The sequence below is a fragment of the Protomyctophum bolini genome (assembly GCF_963924005.1).
Source record: "Protomyctophum bolini genome assembly, chromosome: 13".
NCBI lineage: Eukaryota > Metazoa > Chordata > Actinopteri > Myctophiformes > Myctophidae > Protomyctophum > Protomyctophum bolini.
The window spans coordinates 11,637,479-11,657,026 of record NC_137874.1 but is presented as its reverse complement, the minus strand read 5'-3'; the positions used below and the strand labels follow the sequence as shown (position 1 = coordinate 11,657,026).

At 41.8% G+C, this 19,548-nt stretch overlaps 2 protein-coding genes across 2 annotated transcripts in view; one reads left to right on the top strand and one right to left on the bottom strand.

The window, feature by feature from the left end:
* Positions 1–3,879: 3,879 nt before the first annotated feature.
* Positions 3,880–6,366, bottom strand: sowahaa (sosondowah ankyrin repeat domain family member Aa). The gene has a single exon (XM_080780401.1). The coding sequence runs from the start codon at positions 6,277–6,279 to the stop codon at positions 4,798–4,800; it is 1,482 nt and encodes a 493-aa protein (XP_080636527.1). The 5' UTR covers positions 6,280–6,366; the 3' UTR covers positions 3,880–4,797.
* A 1,506-nt stretch (positions 6,367–7,872) lies between these two features.
* septin8a (septin 8a) overlaps positions 7,873–19,548 on the top strand; it is a 39,127-nt gene continuing 27,451 nt past the window's right edge. The window contains exon 1 of the mRNA XM_080780402.1: positions 7,873–8,013. Within this exon, the coding sequence (XP_080636528.1) occupies positions 7,984–8,013 (30 nt within the window). The 5' untranslated portion in view covers positions 7,873–7,983. The remainder of the gene's footprint in view (positions 8,014–19,548) is intronic.

Here is a 19,548-nt window from a genome sequence, read left to right as displayed (position 1 = left end):
GTGAGTTCCTTAATTTTATTTCCACCCTCTCCTCATTTTTATAACATTTTGAGAATGTGAGTGCTCGGATCGCCGCCTTTTCCTTAAGCTTCCTTAACCTTAACTTGTAGCCTACATTTTGAGAATTTTACATTTCCAAGTTTAGTTTTAGAGGACCTGGAACGGGTAAAGCTGCAACCCAAAACCTCCATGTCCTATGGAGGGACAGGGACTACTGCTGCGATCAGGGGTCAGTGGATGTAGTGGCAGTGCTATGAGCTTCAGTCAGTACTAGTTGTCAACAGTAGGTGTCCTACTACTACCTGACACCAGTGTCTAACTTTCTCAATGGAAAAGTAGGGAGACCACCTCCAACCACTGCAGATATATAGCCTACTAGTAATATTGTATTAATGCTGTACCATACAGACTTTCATTTAAATAAGTTCAAGATTAAAGCTTTAACTGAGAGTGTAAGACTTGACCCAGACTTTTAATTTGATTACAAAAAGTTTTTCTTTTTTATCCACGGATATTCTGTGCATATCCACGGATAACCCCTGAGGAAGAAATGCCACTTGACAGTTTTCAAATCAGCCTCATGGTGGCGCTACAACAGGCCAATTTGCGTCTCACACACACACACACACAAACCCAAACAAACATGTTTAAATTACTCCTAAACATTTTGCCAAACATCACACACTCTCCTATCCTCCTGGTGGAGACCTGTGCCCAGAAGGGCATTTTTTCTAGTTAATTAATTTCTGCATCTCTTAGGGCCCATTTAACCATATAACGCGCATTTGGATGGCAAAAATGGAGGGATGGCAGATCTGCAAGTTCAGTGTCTTGAATGAGATGTGCTGTGAGTTTTCTTTGTTTGTTTAGTTATGTTTATTTATAATATGCCAATAAAAACAGAAACAATTCAAAATTATAAAGAAAAACAATTGAAAATAAATATCAGGTTAAATTATAGCAAAAAGGAAACAAGGGGGAAAAGATAAAGCATATAAGGAGTGAGATGAAGTAAAAGGTATAAATTCCCACCCCTCGTTAATTAAGTATAGTTACGCGCTGACTTCTCTGTGTAAAAAAAGATAGGCTACTCTTCAATTTGATATCAAAAATGTATATCCCATATAAATAAGTAGGATTTATACACAATACATAATACATTCATATCATGCATATTGTCAAAGATAATTATTGTATTTAACATAAATGTACATATCAACATGTATACATGTATACATGTTGATGCATACACATTAATTCATACATGCATACATACTGACAAAAAACAATTTCCCCATAGCCCATATGCTCCCCATCTGTAGCCTGGATTCCAGCCTGATTCGCTGCGTTCCACGGATCTGAAATGTCACTTGCGAAGTGACATTTCAGATCCGCTCAATGCAGCAAAACAGGCTGGAACCGAGGCTACCCCGTCTGACCCTCGATCCGGAATTCTACTGCCTATAGCCCTATGGTTAGATCAGGGCTTACATTAACAAAAAACTGATTGAAGCGATCTGCCACCTCATCCTTATTGTAGTTTTCAGTATCATTTTCAATACAATGTTTAGCTGTTTTGTTTTAGTCTGTTTACTGCACTGACGCATCCTTTAGAGAGCCTGTGGACTCCTTATATGGGCATCACTGTGAGGACATGATAGCTGCATATTCTGGCTAGGCCAGCCGATCTCAAAGAGAGAAAGGATTCATCCCCAGGGTGTTGAAGAATGCAGACAGTGGCTGCCACTGGCTGGGACATGTGTGATGAGTCAAACTGATTGCCAGTGTGATAGCGAAGGGAAACGAAAACATTTAGTTTAAAGAAACTATGACAGAACAGAAGTTTTATGATCAGCTGAATGTAGTTATAGTAAATGTATTGCTTTCAAAGATGTATACAAAGTCAGTCAGACAGGGAAGATGTTAATATTTCCCAAACTATTTGAAATGTAAAGTTTTGTAACTTTTTTCCACAAGTGGGGACTTAAAACAACAAGAGAAAAAAAAAACAGTTGCAAATAATCCCTCCGTGATTGACAGGGTGTTTTTTTTTACTGTATAAGCCTTGTCTCCCTCCCTCCCCATAATGTCTACACTTTCGTGTTTCTCTGGCCCTGTTAGCGTGCAGTCCAACAACGGTGTAATGCTGCCCGGTTTGTTTGTGGACAACAACAAACGGTTATTATGAGACGAGGGATGTCAGAAGGGAGAGGAATGAGGATGAACCAAAAGACAGCGTTTCATGTCGGCGTGTGGCAGAGGAAAGCCCAGGAGGAAACAAGTGACACTGTGACACTGTAGGGCACTTTTAATCTGATTCCCCAAAGAAAGCAGTCGGGGGAGGATATGCAACACAATGGCATTTTCCATGTGGTGGATTTCTGAGCGTGTCAGATCAGACAGAAAATGTGGTAATCCTACGGTAATTTACGCCGATGGCACTGCGAATGCTGCTGAAGCGAAGTAACTATGAGAACACTCCAGACAACGAACTGGAAAGAACATGACTCTGTGGGAGGAACACGGCAATCTTCACATCAAGATGGAGTTGTGTCACATGGTGTGCGACGTGCGTGTGTCCTTCTTGCCACTGGCCTAGTGGTAAATGAAACAGCTGTGGACAAACTAAGCACTTCACTCAACACCAGCATTATAAATAAAGAGCTAGTAGGCCTAATATTTGTAGTACAGCATCAGTTTGTGTTTCTGAACATTCCTACTTCATAATGTACTATGAATGTGTATCACAAACGTCACAACAGTTAGTGATTCACACATGAAACTGTGAATTAACGTATGATTTGTGCTTCCTCATCTTCCCATGACCTTGTATTTCTCCTCTCATCTCCATCCCTGCCCACTGATGACGACAACGACAGCAGATGGGAACATTTTGCTTCATCAGGCCCTGAGGCCTGTGTGTGTGTGTGTGTGGGGGGGGGGGGGGACTAGCTTGACGTAACAGTGTTATGCTGCCGGGTAAATGACATCATGAGAGAAAGAGAGAGATGCAAAGTCGTAGGTGGAAGATTAGAGAAAGAGGGAAACAGAGGAGCCCTAAATAAAGGGCAGACAACGACACAAGAGGCCTACTGTGGGACATATTAGATTCCAAGTGGCTCCTCTCACCTCCTCATTCCCTCTTTCTGACAGAACTGATGTTTACTGTTGTTCTGCATGTGTTGTGGACCCAGTCGGCACCGTGGGATCATTTGCTGATGAGAAGCGACAGGAACACACAAAGAAAAGAGACCGACATGCACAGGAAATGTTCCTCTCCTCTCTCCTCGTCTGTCGCCTGCCAGGTCCTGTGATGACATTAGCACACTTTTCCAGTCAGGCATTGATGTCCCCCCCCTCTCTCTCTCTCTCACATACACACACACACACACACACACACACACACACACACACACACGTGCGCACACACACGCACACACATTCCACGGCAGGCCGTCAGTCAGTCATCTGACTGACTCCCTCTGGGTCTCTCTCTCAGCTGTCTCAACAAGCCAGTAGAAGGATGTGAGCCGTATTCCAGTGCTGGTTTTGGCACGCGCTGAGAGATCTATGTAGCACCTGTAACCCGACCATGTACAGAAAACAATCCATCCCTTTCAAGTGGGATTTGTGGTTATTCCTGTTAGTGGAATTCCTTCAGTGAAATCGTCATTCCATTCATCATGTTTCATGTTGAAAGACATATTGTACTATATTTATGATTCTCATGAGCATTAATAATTAATCAGCAAAATGAGTATAGCAATGAAAATCCAAGTCATTTGAACACTCAAGATTCTCTCTCTCTCTCAGGAGATACTGTATTAAGACAATATAAACATTTTCCAACACAACATATATGTATATTTAATCTCTGCGATTTCATATAGATTAACATAATAGAATAGAGACACATTAACATTATCAATGTCATACAGTAATGCAGAGATTTTGCTCAATGAGGATTTGATGTAGACATGTAGTAGCCTATATGTATAATCTCACTTTAGTTTTGATACATAATGTTGTAATGTAGACTGTATGAGAAATGAAATACGGTTAAATAATAAGTTAAACACGCATGATGGTAATGATTGTGAAATGTGAATTGAAACAAATCTGCTTGCTACAATACCTCCTTCAATAAGTTATGGAATGTACTAACTTCATAATCATCTTATAATCACGGGATAATCACAATAGGTTATGCAGCTCATATGGCACCACAGAATGGACGATGAAAGCTCAACAGTGTGAAATAAATGTTTTGTCTGTTTGTCTGTTCTTAAGTGCTTCATTTTGTTGGCCCCAACAGAAATGGAGTGTTGTGAAATGATACAAGGGCTCTATCAGTCCCTTTTGTGCTTTTCGGTCAATGTCAGTGTAGAATAAAACAGTAGTGTCGTACAATGATACAATGGCTTCACCTAAAAATTCTGTCTGTTTTTGTGCTTTTCTGTTAATGTCAGTGTCCAGTCCACAACATTAGTATAAGACTAAAGAAAATAAGGATTAACGTTTATGCCAGTACAGAGATATCTCAAATAAGTCATGATGAAACATAATATTTCACTGTGGCTTTCTTCACTGGCGGACATTCAATTCAGAATAAGGTAAAAAATCACAACTGAGGACGACCTAGATATAGAAACCATGCTTCCCTATGGCGATCATTTTTACATGAATAAAAACGACCTATTTGTTATTCAAAGGCTCTTGTATCATGGAAATAAGATGGCTAGCGGCCATAGCTCTGCGATTACATCAACAACACATACTGACATGACTCCGGGCTATTTACATGTAGGAGCCACTCTCCTCCCTCTCCTCTCTGGGGTCATCGCCCACAGAATAGATCCCTGGTCTCTGCTTGTGCTTCTTCTTGTGCCCCGTCATGTGGGGCTGGAAGAGACGACTTATTGTATGGAGACCCTTGGACAGATCCGGAAACAGATCCACGTCGTCCTTCTCCTGCTGCATGGCACTCTCCTGGGCTGGTGGGGCTTTGCAAGGCTCGCCCAGGAGGCCCCTCACCCTCTCTGAAATGCCTTTGTGGAGATAGTGATAGGCCCTCTTGCCGCAGTTGTCCCTCACATTCACGTCAGCCCCATACTCATCCACCAGCTTGGCCAGTATGAATTCCTGATCATGCAGCGCTGCAATGTGCAATGGAGTGTAGCCGCCGTGTGCCTTGGCGTTAATGTCAATGTCAGCGCCTCTGTCTCTGGATATTTCGATCATCTTAGACAGCATGTCACTGTTTCCGCTCTTGGCCGCCCAGTGGAGAGCGGTGAACCCCGACATGAAGTCCCTCTTCTCGGCCAGCTGGTGGTCATTCAGTAGCATTCCGTAAACCTGGCTCCAGTGGCCGGCGGCGGATTTGACCAGCCACTCGTGCTCGGACTGCTCTAGGGGAACCGCAGAGGGGGCTCTACTGGACTCTTTGGGCTCCTCTGAGGGCTTCGTGCTCTTCACTGACCTCCTCGGCTGAGGAGAGTTCAGGTTGGTGCTCTCCACTGAAGGCTTTCTCTTGTGCCTGAAGGAGTCATATGGGTCTGTGTCTGGGTTGCTTTTCTCCGGGAGGTGGAGGTCGTCCGATTCTGAGCCTTTCAGTCTGTGTACTTCTATCTTAGTAGTCGGTGGCATCCTCAGAGGCAACGCAAAGGGTTTGCTCTGTGTGGCAGTGGTCTTAATTAAACCCAAAGCCTCTCCACTTGGACGACTTTCCCCTTTTGTGTCTGAGTCCTGGACTATGTCAAAATACAGGGCTCGTTTAGGTTTTAAACTGAAATCGCAGAATTTGCTTCTTTGCAATGCCAGTGCTATAGGAGAAGGCAATTCTGCCGGTGTAAGTGGCTCGTTTTCATTTGAATTTACCTCTTCTTGAGAACTCTCACAAACAGATGTCTCCCCTCCTGCACCCTCAGCAGGGGTCTCTTTGTTAGCAGCAGTCTGTGGGTGGTGCTCATGCTCATGTTGTGGTGCGGCCACCGGGAGCAGCTCTTCGTCAGTGTTCTTTTCTGAATGACGTTCCTCACCTTGGTTCTCCTTCAGCAGGTGCTGGTACTTTTTCCTGACCACAACATACTTGACGTCGTCGATATCTTTCACGACGGCGACGTTGTTGACGATTGTCTTGAAGAGTTCCCTGTTGCGCTTCTTCTCCGCGGGATCGGCGCAGTTCACTGCACCTTTAAACTTACTTAAGAAGTCGGAATTCTTTACTTTGCCCCCTTCTTCTATCAACAAGGACAGGATCGCGTCTTGAGTCACCGCCATAAAGAAAGACTGTCTAAAGCGATAGACTATTTTTTTAAATGTATTTAAAATGTGTTTTTCTAGCAGAACAATATAACTTGTGTGTCACTGTTGCAGACTAGAATTCCTTTGTCATGTACCCAGTAGCGCTATAGCCTACCTGACGTAGGTTACCTGTGACTCCTACTACCTGCGGTTTCCGGGGAAAACGCAGACGTGGAAACGATTTGAATAATTTATGCACATCCCACTCTTGTGGACAGAGTACACTACAGACAGTCTAACACATTTATCTTTTTAGTAGTTGGCTATAATATTGTAATAACATCCATTGGTCCAATTAGCCCTAATTTCATATCAAAATGACCAGCTTTGTTGTGTTCATATATTCCTCGTGGGTTGCAGCCAGGATTTAAAGCAAATTAAGAAGAAGGGGAAATAATTCGCACGCCACAATTATTCCATGCATGCCATGGATTATGGATACATATCTTTGCAGCATGGTTATTTATTATTAGCCTACCGGTATTATTATTACGTCTATATAGCCATTGCCCCATCACTAAGTGTGATTTCATTATGGCTATCTCTGTATCTCACGTCTATTTATTCGTATATCTAGTATATTAACAAAAGGGCAGCAAAACTAATTATCATACATTTGATTTATTTTTCATCAGTGTTGAAAATTAACTGAATCAGTTCTAACAATATTATTATGAATATTATTATTATTTAATACTAGGCTACTACATGTCTAAAGAGAGTTTTGGGATTGGAAGCAACAGTGCATGAGAATTTGAAATGTGCATAAAGCTTTGTATTGCAAATATGGGCCAGCCAGCTAGGCTACTACTACATGATGAACAGATGAAGAGAATTCTTACGAGACATTGTAATCGTTCCATATTTTCTCGCTCCTGTCCTGGCTTGTAATGCGCGTAGGACGACACATTCCTATGAAGTATAGTAGATCCCATGTTCCGGATGGCCAGTCCCGCTGTGATTGGCTGGTTAGTTGTCAACCGCTCGCTCACGCGTGGAAACTGTCACTCAAAATGTGAGGATGTGCAGACTAGAATGTAGAGTATTTTTTTTAAAATCATGTCAAAACCAAAAAGGGGCGCTCCTATATACAGGTTTAATGTTTGTTTTTCCTTAGACAAACATTAAAAACGCCATTGACAATGGACAGAGTTTAATGTTTGTTTTGTCACTAACACAATTACACAAACATTAAATGCCATTAACAATGAACAGAGTTTAATATTTGTTTTGTCTGTTACTGCGCATTTGCGCAAATCGTCCTCGATGTTGTAAAATGATAAGAGCGCCCCTCACTTCACACGGGTGTGATTTTTTAAATATAATTTGGTTTGGGTTATACAAACTGTAAATACATTGTTAAATATTGCTAATATTTAAGATATTTTTTAAATTTAGATAGTTGTCAAATAATATAATAATTCTGATTTGCGCTGATATGCATTAATAGATATAATACAGTAGCCAATCGCAGCGCGACTGAAACGTCCCGCCGGGCTATGGGATGCAGAAGATGCAGACTCTACCATTCCTCAAGCAGAATGGGAGTTTCCAGGAAGTGGCCATATTGTTCAGTGTGTGTTCCGTTCAGCAGCAGACGGACTGAACTGAACCAGGCTCCAGTGAGCTCAGTAGTAGCTAGGCTTCTGACTGAGTCACAAACATCATCCATTCCGCACCATGGCTGCCACCGACGTTGACATATTTTCTGTAAGTAAACGCGATCGCATACGTCTCGTTGTGGGCGTCCTGACCGAGACGATTGAATACCTTTTGGCTGCATTCTTATTCTTATTTCTTGGTTAAAGTGGGTAAAGCCTCACATAGCCTGATGGCCAGAGAGACGACTGACGAGATGGTGGAAGTGATTTATGTGGTGGTGATTGGGTTCGTTCTAGGACAAACGCTTGTATTTAGAAACATCACACACACACTATAATTAATTACTTTTGCATTTTTGTGCATAACTGCTGTTTTTGCACATGCCAAACGGATGTGGTTGTTGCACATAATAACGATGTACGTAACGTGTAGTAGCTTCGCACAGAGAGAGGGGCCCCAGCGATTCTGTTTGGATAAACTGCTACATTGTGACGGGTTGTCTTGTCAGTGTTGTGGCGGTTGGTTGAGCAAACAGAACTATGATGAGCATTGAAAAACAACCATATGGCATGTGGTTTGGGTGCAACTTCCTGACTGACTGAGGAGTCACATGAATCATACTACTTCATGTCCACTTGTACTTGTACTTCACTCATAATGCTAACAACTACTTACCATTAAGAAGAATAGTACTATTACTTGATTAACCTGGCTGATACTATGTATTGTAACTAAGTTAAAACTATATGGCATGAATATCTTAACTTTCTACAGGCTTAGTTGGTGATCACATATCGGGTACCTTTTGTATGGTTCCTCACTTTGCAGATGCAGATCACAAGAGGCCCCACTAGAGATTTGAGAATGGCATGTATGCTTTATTGTTTCATAATCCCATCTTCAGTGCTATAACAACTTGTGGAACTGTGTCAAAAGAGAAGCTCACTCCGCCCTTTTTTCAAGACACATTTACAACGAAAGTAATTCTGTAATTCATGTAATGTGCAGTAGGCTACATCAGGGCCCTGGGGTGGGATATTAACATTTAACCAGATGATCCTTGAGTTGTTGACCGTTGCAGGGATAAAAGGATACGATTGATTACAGTAGAGCACGCTCATGGCCACTCCTATTATCACTTAATGTCACAACACCAGTCTTTGGGGAGAGGAGGAGGGGGTACAGGAATGTGCAAACAAGTTTGGGATACTGGCCAAGTAAGTTTCCAAAAGAGGGTGCTAAGACATTGCAGAGTGGCCATTTCCTGGACCTCTCCTTTGGAATACAAAATTAGTAAATTGATTTGGTGGTGGAGGTGAGATGAATGCAGAGACTGCAGGCACAGAAGCAGGCATTATGACCTGCCTAATGCAGTCAGTGTCTGTCTTGACTGTCTGTCTGACTGACTGACTGTCTGTCTGTCTGTCTGACTGACTGATTTTCTGAACTAAGTGAGACCACATTGAATAATTCACTCGCCTGACAGTTTGCTTTAAGGTCACTCACTCTGTTAATTATGTCTAGATATCGATAGGGATGTGCGGTTGGTTGGGTTTATTGGCCCTACACCAATCAGGATTGGTCCCGATTGTGGTTAGTTTAGCTTGAGGTTTAGTTCTGCTGGCAGAGAGCCACACCAAGCTGATCAATATCGGCTGCTATCCAACAATGTGTATGCTTTTCCTCATTGATCTCATCCTTGTGTGAGCAGTGAGCCTATGAGGAGATCTAGTTGTTGATATTGTTACATAATGAAATGGCCCATGGCGTGTTTAACATGTTATGCTTACTGACCCTTGAGAAGATTGCCTGTATACCATGAGGCCTGCCTGCATAAAATTAAATTAGCTTCAAAGACTGCCTTAAAACAAGCAGTGCAAAATGAGGGCTTATTTGGCAAGCCTTTGCATACGAAAGCAACTTGTTTTGTGTACAGAAAACTGAAAGTCCTTTGGCCATCTCTGTCAGGGAGATAAAGAGTGACATGCCACGTCAATTCAGTTTGCATTCACCCTGTCTCAAGTCTCAACATTGTTTTATCATCTACTTCAGACACATGTTCCTGCCAAAGTCTAAGTAAAAGCACATTGTAATGGTCTGAATGTGGTTCTTGCACCCTGACTCCAGTGTCATAATTCTTAGAATTCCTTACAGTAGGAGACGGGTGAGGCTCTGCGCTCACTCTGTCATGACTCATGAGTTAATATTCATCTATAGATACACCCCACGCTTTTTCAAACTGTGGGTGTAGGGGTTTGGAGAGTGGGGTCCAAAAGTGGAATGCAGGAAAATGGGAATCAATTAAAACATTCCACTGCTATATTTCATTGCCAAAGTCCATACATAGTTCTGAAAGAACAACGCAACGTGTGAGGCAAGTCCAAGGCAACACTTGATACTCTTATCCTAAAGGAAAGATTTACATGGGCAGCTACATTATGTACAGCAAGTATGCTCAATACAATGACACTTTTTACATTACAATGACCTGTTGAGGAATGTTTTGGCTTTTTCATTCATTGTTTAAGCGGTGCAGATGTAACCGCTATTGGCCATTGACAGGCTCTTCGTGTTTTCCGCAGACCTGGTTCGAATAGCAAACCTTCCATTTGCCAGCACAACGTGACCATGGCATGTATGTTGACATTATGCATTGTCTAATCCAGTCTGCTACCTGAAAAGGGTCCAATTTGTGAGGCAGTTGAGTTATTTTCACTGAAGTGGGCATTAGGCATGTTACACAACCCTTAAGTGTTATAAAAAACAAATACTGTAAACAGACCTCACTATTTCAAACTGTAAGACAAAGCCACTATACATTCAAAATGAGCTGCACTTATCCAACCCTTCAAAACCTCACGCATACAGTTACAGTAATCATACATCAAAAAAATGATGATCGACTCAAATTCTGTGTTCATATCATTGCTCACTCAATTGTCTGAACATCAATTTCCAGTCTCTCCCCCAACGCTACAACCAGGCCATCAACGCCATAATGCCATCATAGACAAGACTAGAAAGGACATAAATAAATAGATATATAATCATGTTCATAAGAAGATGTTACTAGGAGCAGTTATGCTTTGGGAGTGCCCTTGCACTAGTGACACAGATTCGATCCACCCACTCACATTTTGTAAGTCGATGTCCCTCTGCTAGAGATGCAAGTGCAACTGTGCAACAGTTGACTCATATGCCATTTTGGTCTCTCCCTCGTCAATGCGAGTGGTAGTGTTGTTCCGCAGGTGTGTCCCATGTTTCCATGGGGATTCTCTGCTCCGACACGGTGCACAATGTGTGAGATCTAGTATCTACCCAATTGTCTTCTGGGACTTTGCTATATCTACGCATGCAGCAGTAAATAGCTGCAGAAGCAATGACCTCTGCCTCTATGAATTGCACAGGCTTCTGTGTCTGCCTAATTGAACCCCTGGCAAGTACACCGCAAAGTTTTGTTTTCCAAGTAGCGTGCATTATAATGATAGTGGACAACTGGACAAAGAAATAGTTGTAAAACCCTTTTCATTTTCCAGGCTCAATGTTAAATCCCAGTCAATATTCATGGATCCAATGCTATTGATTGATTTCGTGGATTTGCAGGAAGCATTCGTCTATATATCAATCCATGTTGTAGTACTTTACTCTCATGAATAGAGGAGAACCTGTTGTTAAAACCCTCTGAGCATTACCTGATGAAACTAAATACTGTCTGCAACTATTCTGGGCATCTCATAATCGTCAAACAATTCTTTTTGAAATAACAGATCTTCTGTAACAAGCTCTCTTCGCTTTTTTTGGTGAAGATATTTGTAGTAGGATGAAAAGGAGGGCGCCTAGTGGTGCAGACCCCAGGGGGACCCCAGACAAAGTATATACCGTAAGCGTGAGGTGGTTTAAGTGGTTAATTCTCAGTTTCCTCACAACAAGAAGGCCCTGTGTTCCAAACCAGCTGGCCTTCGGCCCCTTTTTCTTTTTGTGTAGTGTACTGTACATATTCATATTCATGTGGGTTTCCTCTAGGTCAGTGGTTTTCAAAGTGTTTGGTCTTCAGTACCCCCTTTTCCTGATTGCTGAATCCAAGTACCCCCTTTAATCGTCAACAACATTTTGATTAGAAAATATTGACATAAAAAGTCCAGTGTTTATGTCGTTTTACAGAGCACCACGTTCATGTACATTTGTCAATGTTTTATCATTTAACATGACCGGAAAATAAATGTTTCCATTTCTCATATCTGATACTTCCGTGACCGCGGAGAGCAAAGGTCCGTTTCTCAGTGGATTTATCATCTATGAAGGTTAAGAAACACATTGAGCCGCCATGCCCCTCGCAAAAATGTGAGCAAAATTCGTGAGAGCCCCAAATCCATATGGCCACCATTAACGACAGCATGTTAAGGCACAGTTAGGCAAAAGTACATTCTGCTTTAAAGGGACACCCTTTTTGCAAAGAAATATATGATAATGATGTTTAGAAGATTTAGAACACTTTCCTGGGGGTCTTTATGTGGTTTTAGATATTTTAGATTTTAGCAGTGAGCCCAGTGTCAGAGCCTAGGTATCGCGAGATTTGGCTGCCAGACAGGAAACGGCGGACAGTCTTGCAATACTTGGCACGTTCAGAAACTTACTTTTTGCTCTTTAGATACCTCTATAAAATTACACAGTGTACACATCGAAAAGCAACACAGCAGACAATAATGTGTTGTATGTCTTCTGTTATTTTCCAGAAGTGATAACTTTTTACAAAAGATCTCAGTCATTCAGAAATAGTGTTTGTTCATGAGCTGGTCACTGGGCTCTCACTGCATCCAATGCATTCCACCGAACTTCCGGGTGTAGTTTGGCTCCCGTCGTCGTTAACATATATTTGTGTCCCTTTAACCCATTTAGACCTGAGGCCGATTCTAAAAACGCCTCCTAAAACCCAATCTGAGAATCCCATCGTCAAATATTCGGGAAAACAGCGCCTCCGCTGTTGTTCCTCGAAATTAGACTCTGGGGGCAACGTCTGTTTAGAATTTCGATCAACCGGAAAAGGCCCTTGCTTTTCCGCCGAGTTCCACTACTACCGCTGTGTCGCACTGTTTTCATTCCTACTTTCAACCATTCCTTTGCGGAACAAAACATGGATGTAACGGAGGAGGAAAAGTTGCTGTTCTACACAATGTTGAACATATCAAACCGCTTCAGCACATTTGTTTGAAATATTTAATCGATCGACGAGATGTTTTATTATGTTTACCTACTGGTTTTGGAAAAAGCCTCGTATATCAAGCTTGGCCAACGGTGTGTTCCCTACTTTCCGAAGCCTTTCCAGAGAGATGGCTAAAGGACGCTATCGTTTTTGTTATATGCCCACTCATTTCTATAATGGAAGAGCAAGTGAAAATGTTGACGGAGCGAGGCATTTCTGCAGCATATGCTGGGCAGAATGCATCTACAGACTCTGAAAACATGCCGTTTATTAACATTTAATCATAATAATGCTAGAAAATACAATTTAACCATGTGTACTACTACTTATGCATGTTGCATCATGGCATGCAGAAAAACAGCCAGCTTTAAACTCACGAGTCACAATGCATCTCAGTGCTAGTATTGTGACCTTATAGATCACCCATTTTGATCAAGTGCTGAGTATTTAAGGGATTAGTGTCTAAAATAAAATACACTGAATGTACTTTTAGTACTGTCAAACGATCATATGGACCCAACCATCCATTAAATCAAGTTTATTATAAATATGCAACACAATTTGAAATTTAGACAATAAATGTAGCTAATGTAAGAGGATTTATATTCATTGATTACACTAGATAATGGGTCCTTGTTGACCTGTAAAACGTAATGGACCCCTTCTCAAAGTTTAAAGCAAAAATATAGATAATACCACGTCTGAAAGGCTTTGTATCCTAATGTGATTTGTGAAACAGTGTGAAAAGGAGCCCCCGCGGTTTCCAAATCAATTCACTTTCAGATTGAACACTAAACCAAAGCTTTTATAACTTTAATTTGTACTGCAAAATACATTTGTTTTACGTCCGTTATATTTGTACGTCACGGACTGTTCTGAAGTTGCTTAAATAAAGGGGTAATTTGTTGGGAAACGTAAATATTAGCACACAACACAATTAACGCATTTGATTGAAGTTAATTACACTTAATCATAACCAACGCTTTTATTCATACTTTGTACTGTACACAGTTTACATTACATTTAGTTTGACGGAGTTTACACTTATTTGTTCAACATAGGACAACATTAGATAGCACTTCCCCGTTTTTTTGAGGTGAGATGGAGATGCAGTTGCACAACGCTTATGTCTAGCATTGTTTCGGTCATACAGTTATTTGACCGAATCGCCAACCTTTTCCAAAATTTCTTTGGTGCGCGAATATTTCATCAACAATTGTTTGCAGCTTAAGCAAATCGATTTCAGTGGATCGTCTGCAACAACAGGTTCTTCGGTTATAGCTTCCAAACTAGTCTCCAATCCCTGATTTGTGAATAAATTAAATACTTGTCCTTTTACTCCATACTTTAAATAATCTCCACAAACTCTACATACATTCGTAATAGGTTTATTTGGTGTTGTTTGTTGACCAGAGGAAGCCATGTTCAATAATAATGGAAGCGTGTAGGTTTGCTTCCAGTGGGACGAAATGTCCTCGCTGCACACACATGTAAATCCCGCCCACTAAATGTGATTGGGTGATTGCGCGGCTGACTTCCTGAACTACAGCGTCCATACTTGTAGGCCAGTGATACGTTTCTTTCTACTGCTTGCCGACAGACTAGTTGACGCGAGGCAACAGTCTGTCTTGAGAGACTACCTAAAACCTAACCTAAGGTTTTGGTTTTCTGAAAACCTTCAAAATCTGATTAAGAAATATAATAAAAAAGAAATGAAGTTGCTATATATATATGAGACGCATCCATTCCAAGTTTTGCACATGCAAAGTGACACAGAATTCGATCCACCCACTCACATTGTGTAAGTCGACGTCCCTCTGCCAGAGATGCAAGTGCAACTGTAATACATTTGTAATGAATGCACTTTTTACACGGCTGTTGAATTATGCAGCATGACATTTTGTCTGTCCCTATATGCAGTGGTCATATGCATATCAGGAAATGGGAGCTCGCTTAACATCTGTCTCGTAAAATTTCTCCAGTCTGTCTAGTCTTTTTTTTTTGTCTTTCCTGTTGGGCATATGAGCATTGAGCAATGAGACTTGGGAGAAATGCAAGGCATATGACGCGTGTGTGTGTGTGCGTGTGATCGTGTGTGTGTTGGTCTGTGTGAGTAGCGCAGGCATGGGTATGATAATAATCAGACAGCCACCATGTTTTACGTTGCTCCTCATGGATGACTGATGACACACTCATGACCAAAATCTCAGCCATCTGCATTTTTTTTTACTAAACTCAGAGAGTTGAACCAGCAGCTAGCCTCGGTCCCAGGCTTACTTATCTGCGAAAAGAAAAGCCTGGTCACAACGTAAGGCAGAGAAGCTATCGGCGGTTGTATCCTCCGGGAACATCCGTCAAATGTATTTCCCCCGGATACGATATTTTCCCGACCAGCAATACCTTGAAAAAATCACACTTGTGTGAAGTGAGGGCTGTTCTTAACATCATGCAGGTAAAATGACATCCATTGGTTGAGCTGTTCTGATCAGCAGTTCATGTCATGCACATTGTTAAGTATTAACAATGTGCATGACATGAACTGCTGATTCATATAGAAACTATATACCATTTATGAGATAGGAGTAGTGGTACCAGTGTCACAGCCTGTTGCTGTCTGGCTTAATCTATGTCAGTTCTGACATAGACACAAACTGTTTGTTTATATGTGCGTGGGTGAATGAAAGGAGATGGAGAGACTTTGGAGAGATGAGAACTGAGACGGGTAGGTAGGTAGAGTAGTGTCTGGAGGAGACAATTCATGAATAGGAGTATTTCGGATACAATCAGGCAAACTCGCTGGCAGAGGACCAATGTGATTGTAGTTGTAGGTCCCATATGCAATGTGCATGCATGTGTATGAGTTGACCCAGTTTTTGCCTTCAGCATACATTGGCGTTGTGCGATAATTGAGAATGTATGGGTCTATGTGAAAATGTATCTTTTTTTCACTTTAGCATTTCATAAAACAAACAGGAGATCCATAATTTCACCAGATGCTCCATTTGGAAGTAATTTATCACTAACAATATGGTGTTTTTAGAGTGGGATAGCAAGTTATTCATTACTTCAATAGTCTGACGACATTACACCATTGTATTCAGTACAGTTAATGGGTTCTTCTCACCCATCAATCCAAGCTAAAGTGATCATCAATTTCATCTGTGAATAGATGAAAAAAAGGTGATGTCTAGAAACGATTCAGGAGACTAGACCGGTGTCCGGCTATGCAATACCCGTTGTACCCGTGTCAGAGTACCCGTTCCACCCATCTGTCTGTGTCCCTTTTATGCCCATATATGGAGATCTCTGTATCTGTCTCTCTGTGTCCCTTTATTCCTATATATATGGAGTTCTGTCAGGAATGCCCAGGTATGAAGTGATGTCAGAACAGGCCAGCTCCATATATGGAGATATAGGGGTGTGTCGAAATTTGAAGTCGGTGGGGGTGAACGGTTCTCGTTACGTTACGTGGATTACAGATGTTGTACACACACGTACGTGCGGTGCCCGTTGGGCACTGGCCTACTTGGAACGATGCTAGTTGGAACTCCATATATGGAGTTCTTTGTCAGAGGCCTTCTGTGGGTCCGACCGACTCGACACCGGGCACTGCACTCCCTGTGGGGGTGTGGAACGCGTGTGTGGAATGTGAAGTCGGTGGGGCGACCGGTTCTCGAGTTACGTGGATCACAGACATATTACGTACACACGGAGACTTGGTGCATTTATAGATAAGATAGATTTCCTATCACTGTCCTCTAGTTTAAAATGACATCACACACTTCTAAAGCTGTAGTATGAGTTCAGGGCATTAACAGGAAGGAAAGCATTTGTTGTGTTCATGGTGTGGTGTTTATTAGTGGTGCATTCAATTAATCAATATGACAAATCCAATATATATATCGATCGACAATCCGGACGATAGTACCGATACAGCAATAAAACGGCATGAATTGTCTGGGTGACGCAGTGTTACCAAACGTACCTCTGTTTAACGTTATCAACGCCCCCCTTGCAAGTTGCAATGCACTCCCTTCCCAGACCCCTTGTTAGGCTGTTTAGACATTTCTTTTAATTTAAAGTTCTCTGTGGGCCTGAAAGTGCATTATTGTATTTGTGCAACATGGTCATTATTTTGAATAAACGTTTAATCGATATGTATCGATATATCATATCTATATATATATGGTATTGTGGCCTCTGTATCATGATACATATCTATCGTGAGATTGCAAGCAATATCCACCACTAGTGTGTAGCCAATGTTAGAATTTTACATTGCAGCGTTGATGCTGGAACAATACATCAACTGATCCTATTGCACGTTTTCTTCCCCTCTTGAATACAGTATGTTTGGGTTTTTCAGTCAAAGCTGTTTCTTGGCGAGATGTCTATATTATATATCCGTTATCAGCTGTTTAGCCTCGGGGGAACCGTGGACATACTTTGGTATCAGTTTGACTAGACCACTCTCAGCACACACACACACACACGCACACACACACAGTCACACACACACACACACTTAGTCATTTCCTGTTGGGCCAGCGACAGCGATACGCTGGCCTGGGAAATGTGTTGTTTACTCAACGTGGGACAATTGACCTGAAAACCTCCATTCCACTCATACCTGGAAGAGTATTCTCTGCTCTTCTTTGCTCTATCATGGATGGATGGATAAATATATAGATGGATGGCTCATAGTTTCCTCAGTAGCCCTAGCATGGGTGATGGAACATTTAGCTGCCACATGTGACTGCATGCTTGTCATTCACTAGCTCACACACACACACGCACACACACACACACACACACACACACACACACACACACACACACACACACTACATTGTTCATGTAGCCGCTGTCGAAAATAGAAAACATAGCTGGCCCGGAAAGTTAACACTTTTCTCATTTACCATGATTTAGTCTACCTACTTTTATAAATTACCTGTTATATTATGAATCTGCTGATGGCAAGAAAGTCACTGACTTACAAAACTTAACTCAGGTAAGGAAAAAACGGCAACACTGCAATTACTTGGTTTGTCTGAGACCGCAGTGATGTGCACATGCATGCACTGAAAGACTGTACACACGAACAGCACACACACACACACACACACACACACACACACACACACACACTGAAAGACTGTGCACACTAACAGCACACCCACTCACACACACACACACACACACACACACACACACACACACTGAAAGACTGTGTGCATGCACATGCATGCAGCCACACACACACACACACACACACAGCTTGTTGGATCTTGGCTCGGGGAATTTGTGTCCACGTCTGCAGTTGTCTGATCCTTAAAGATAACACAGGCAGGCAGGTTTGGTCTGCATGCCCCTCTGTGGCCCTCATTCATACATACTCCACATCCTCAGCTCGACAGGTTTCCAATTCATACACACATCCTCGGATAAATACATTGTCAAAATAACTTGAGTTCTTTTTTTAGCTTTTTTTTTACTACACGTTTCCATTCCAGGCTGATGGCCACACCACGCCTTCCCCTCTAGCTATCTGTCAGTCCAGATCCGTGGCACGTCTCACTTCTGCTTTCTTCCAGATTAGTATCTCCTCAAGCTTCAGTCACGGCGTCCTCCGCACTGTGGGCTACCGTGTTTTCTTGGCTTCATGTAACAAGCATTCCGTTAACCCATTAAGACCTCAGGCTGATTCTACAAATCCCTTCTAAATCAGCAGTTCTCTTCCGATTTTTCAGAAATTTTTAAAAATAGCAGCTTTGAGCTTGTATATCTGCTATTTTTTTAATAGCCCCTGCAAGAAGAATCTAAAATGACACGGATGCTTATTTGGTTTTAATGGGTTCATTCATGCGTGAAGTGGTTGAACAGCAGAATTATCCCCACCTCTATCTAGTTATCGTAGCTATGGCGTGTCCCCGTGGAACTGAGCATTATCTTTGATTCATTCATCTTTATGCGTCTCCTTTGCCTTCATCCAATGCATTATTGTTTTATAACATTTACTGCAATCAATTGTCACTGCTATTCGAATTTAGAATAGTGTAGCCTAATTCCTATTTACAGACCCGGAGCACATTGATCTGTCCGTCAACTGGGGCCATTGTTATAAATAATGTGCGGTTGTACAACTGTTCAGTCCTGTATTGCCTTGCTCAGCTCAAGTCGGATCACTTCTGTATGTGTGTTGCTTCACTCGCTTGACGTTAAACCCTGCCTTGCACAAGTCAGCCCAATTTTCTCGTGCTCCCTTTCTCTCTCTCTCTCCCTCTCACGCTACCCCCATCTTATCACGCTGTACAGTTACACGTTTGCATGCTGACTGAGTAGGGAAACAACAGTTAATCAAACGTACCGATTTAATCGATTATTTAAAAAAAATGGTTGATTAATTTAATAAGAATTGATTGTTTAGGGTAAAACAAAGTCTT

Bases quoted from the DNA above. Each gene is read 5' to 3' on its own strand.
- sowahaa (XM_080780401.1), bottom strand. From the start codon at position 6,279: ATGGCGGTGACTCAAGACGCGATCCTGTCCTTGTTGATAGAAGAAGGG.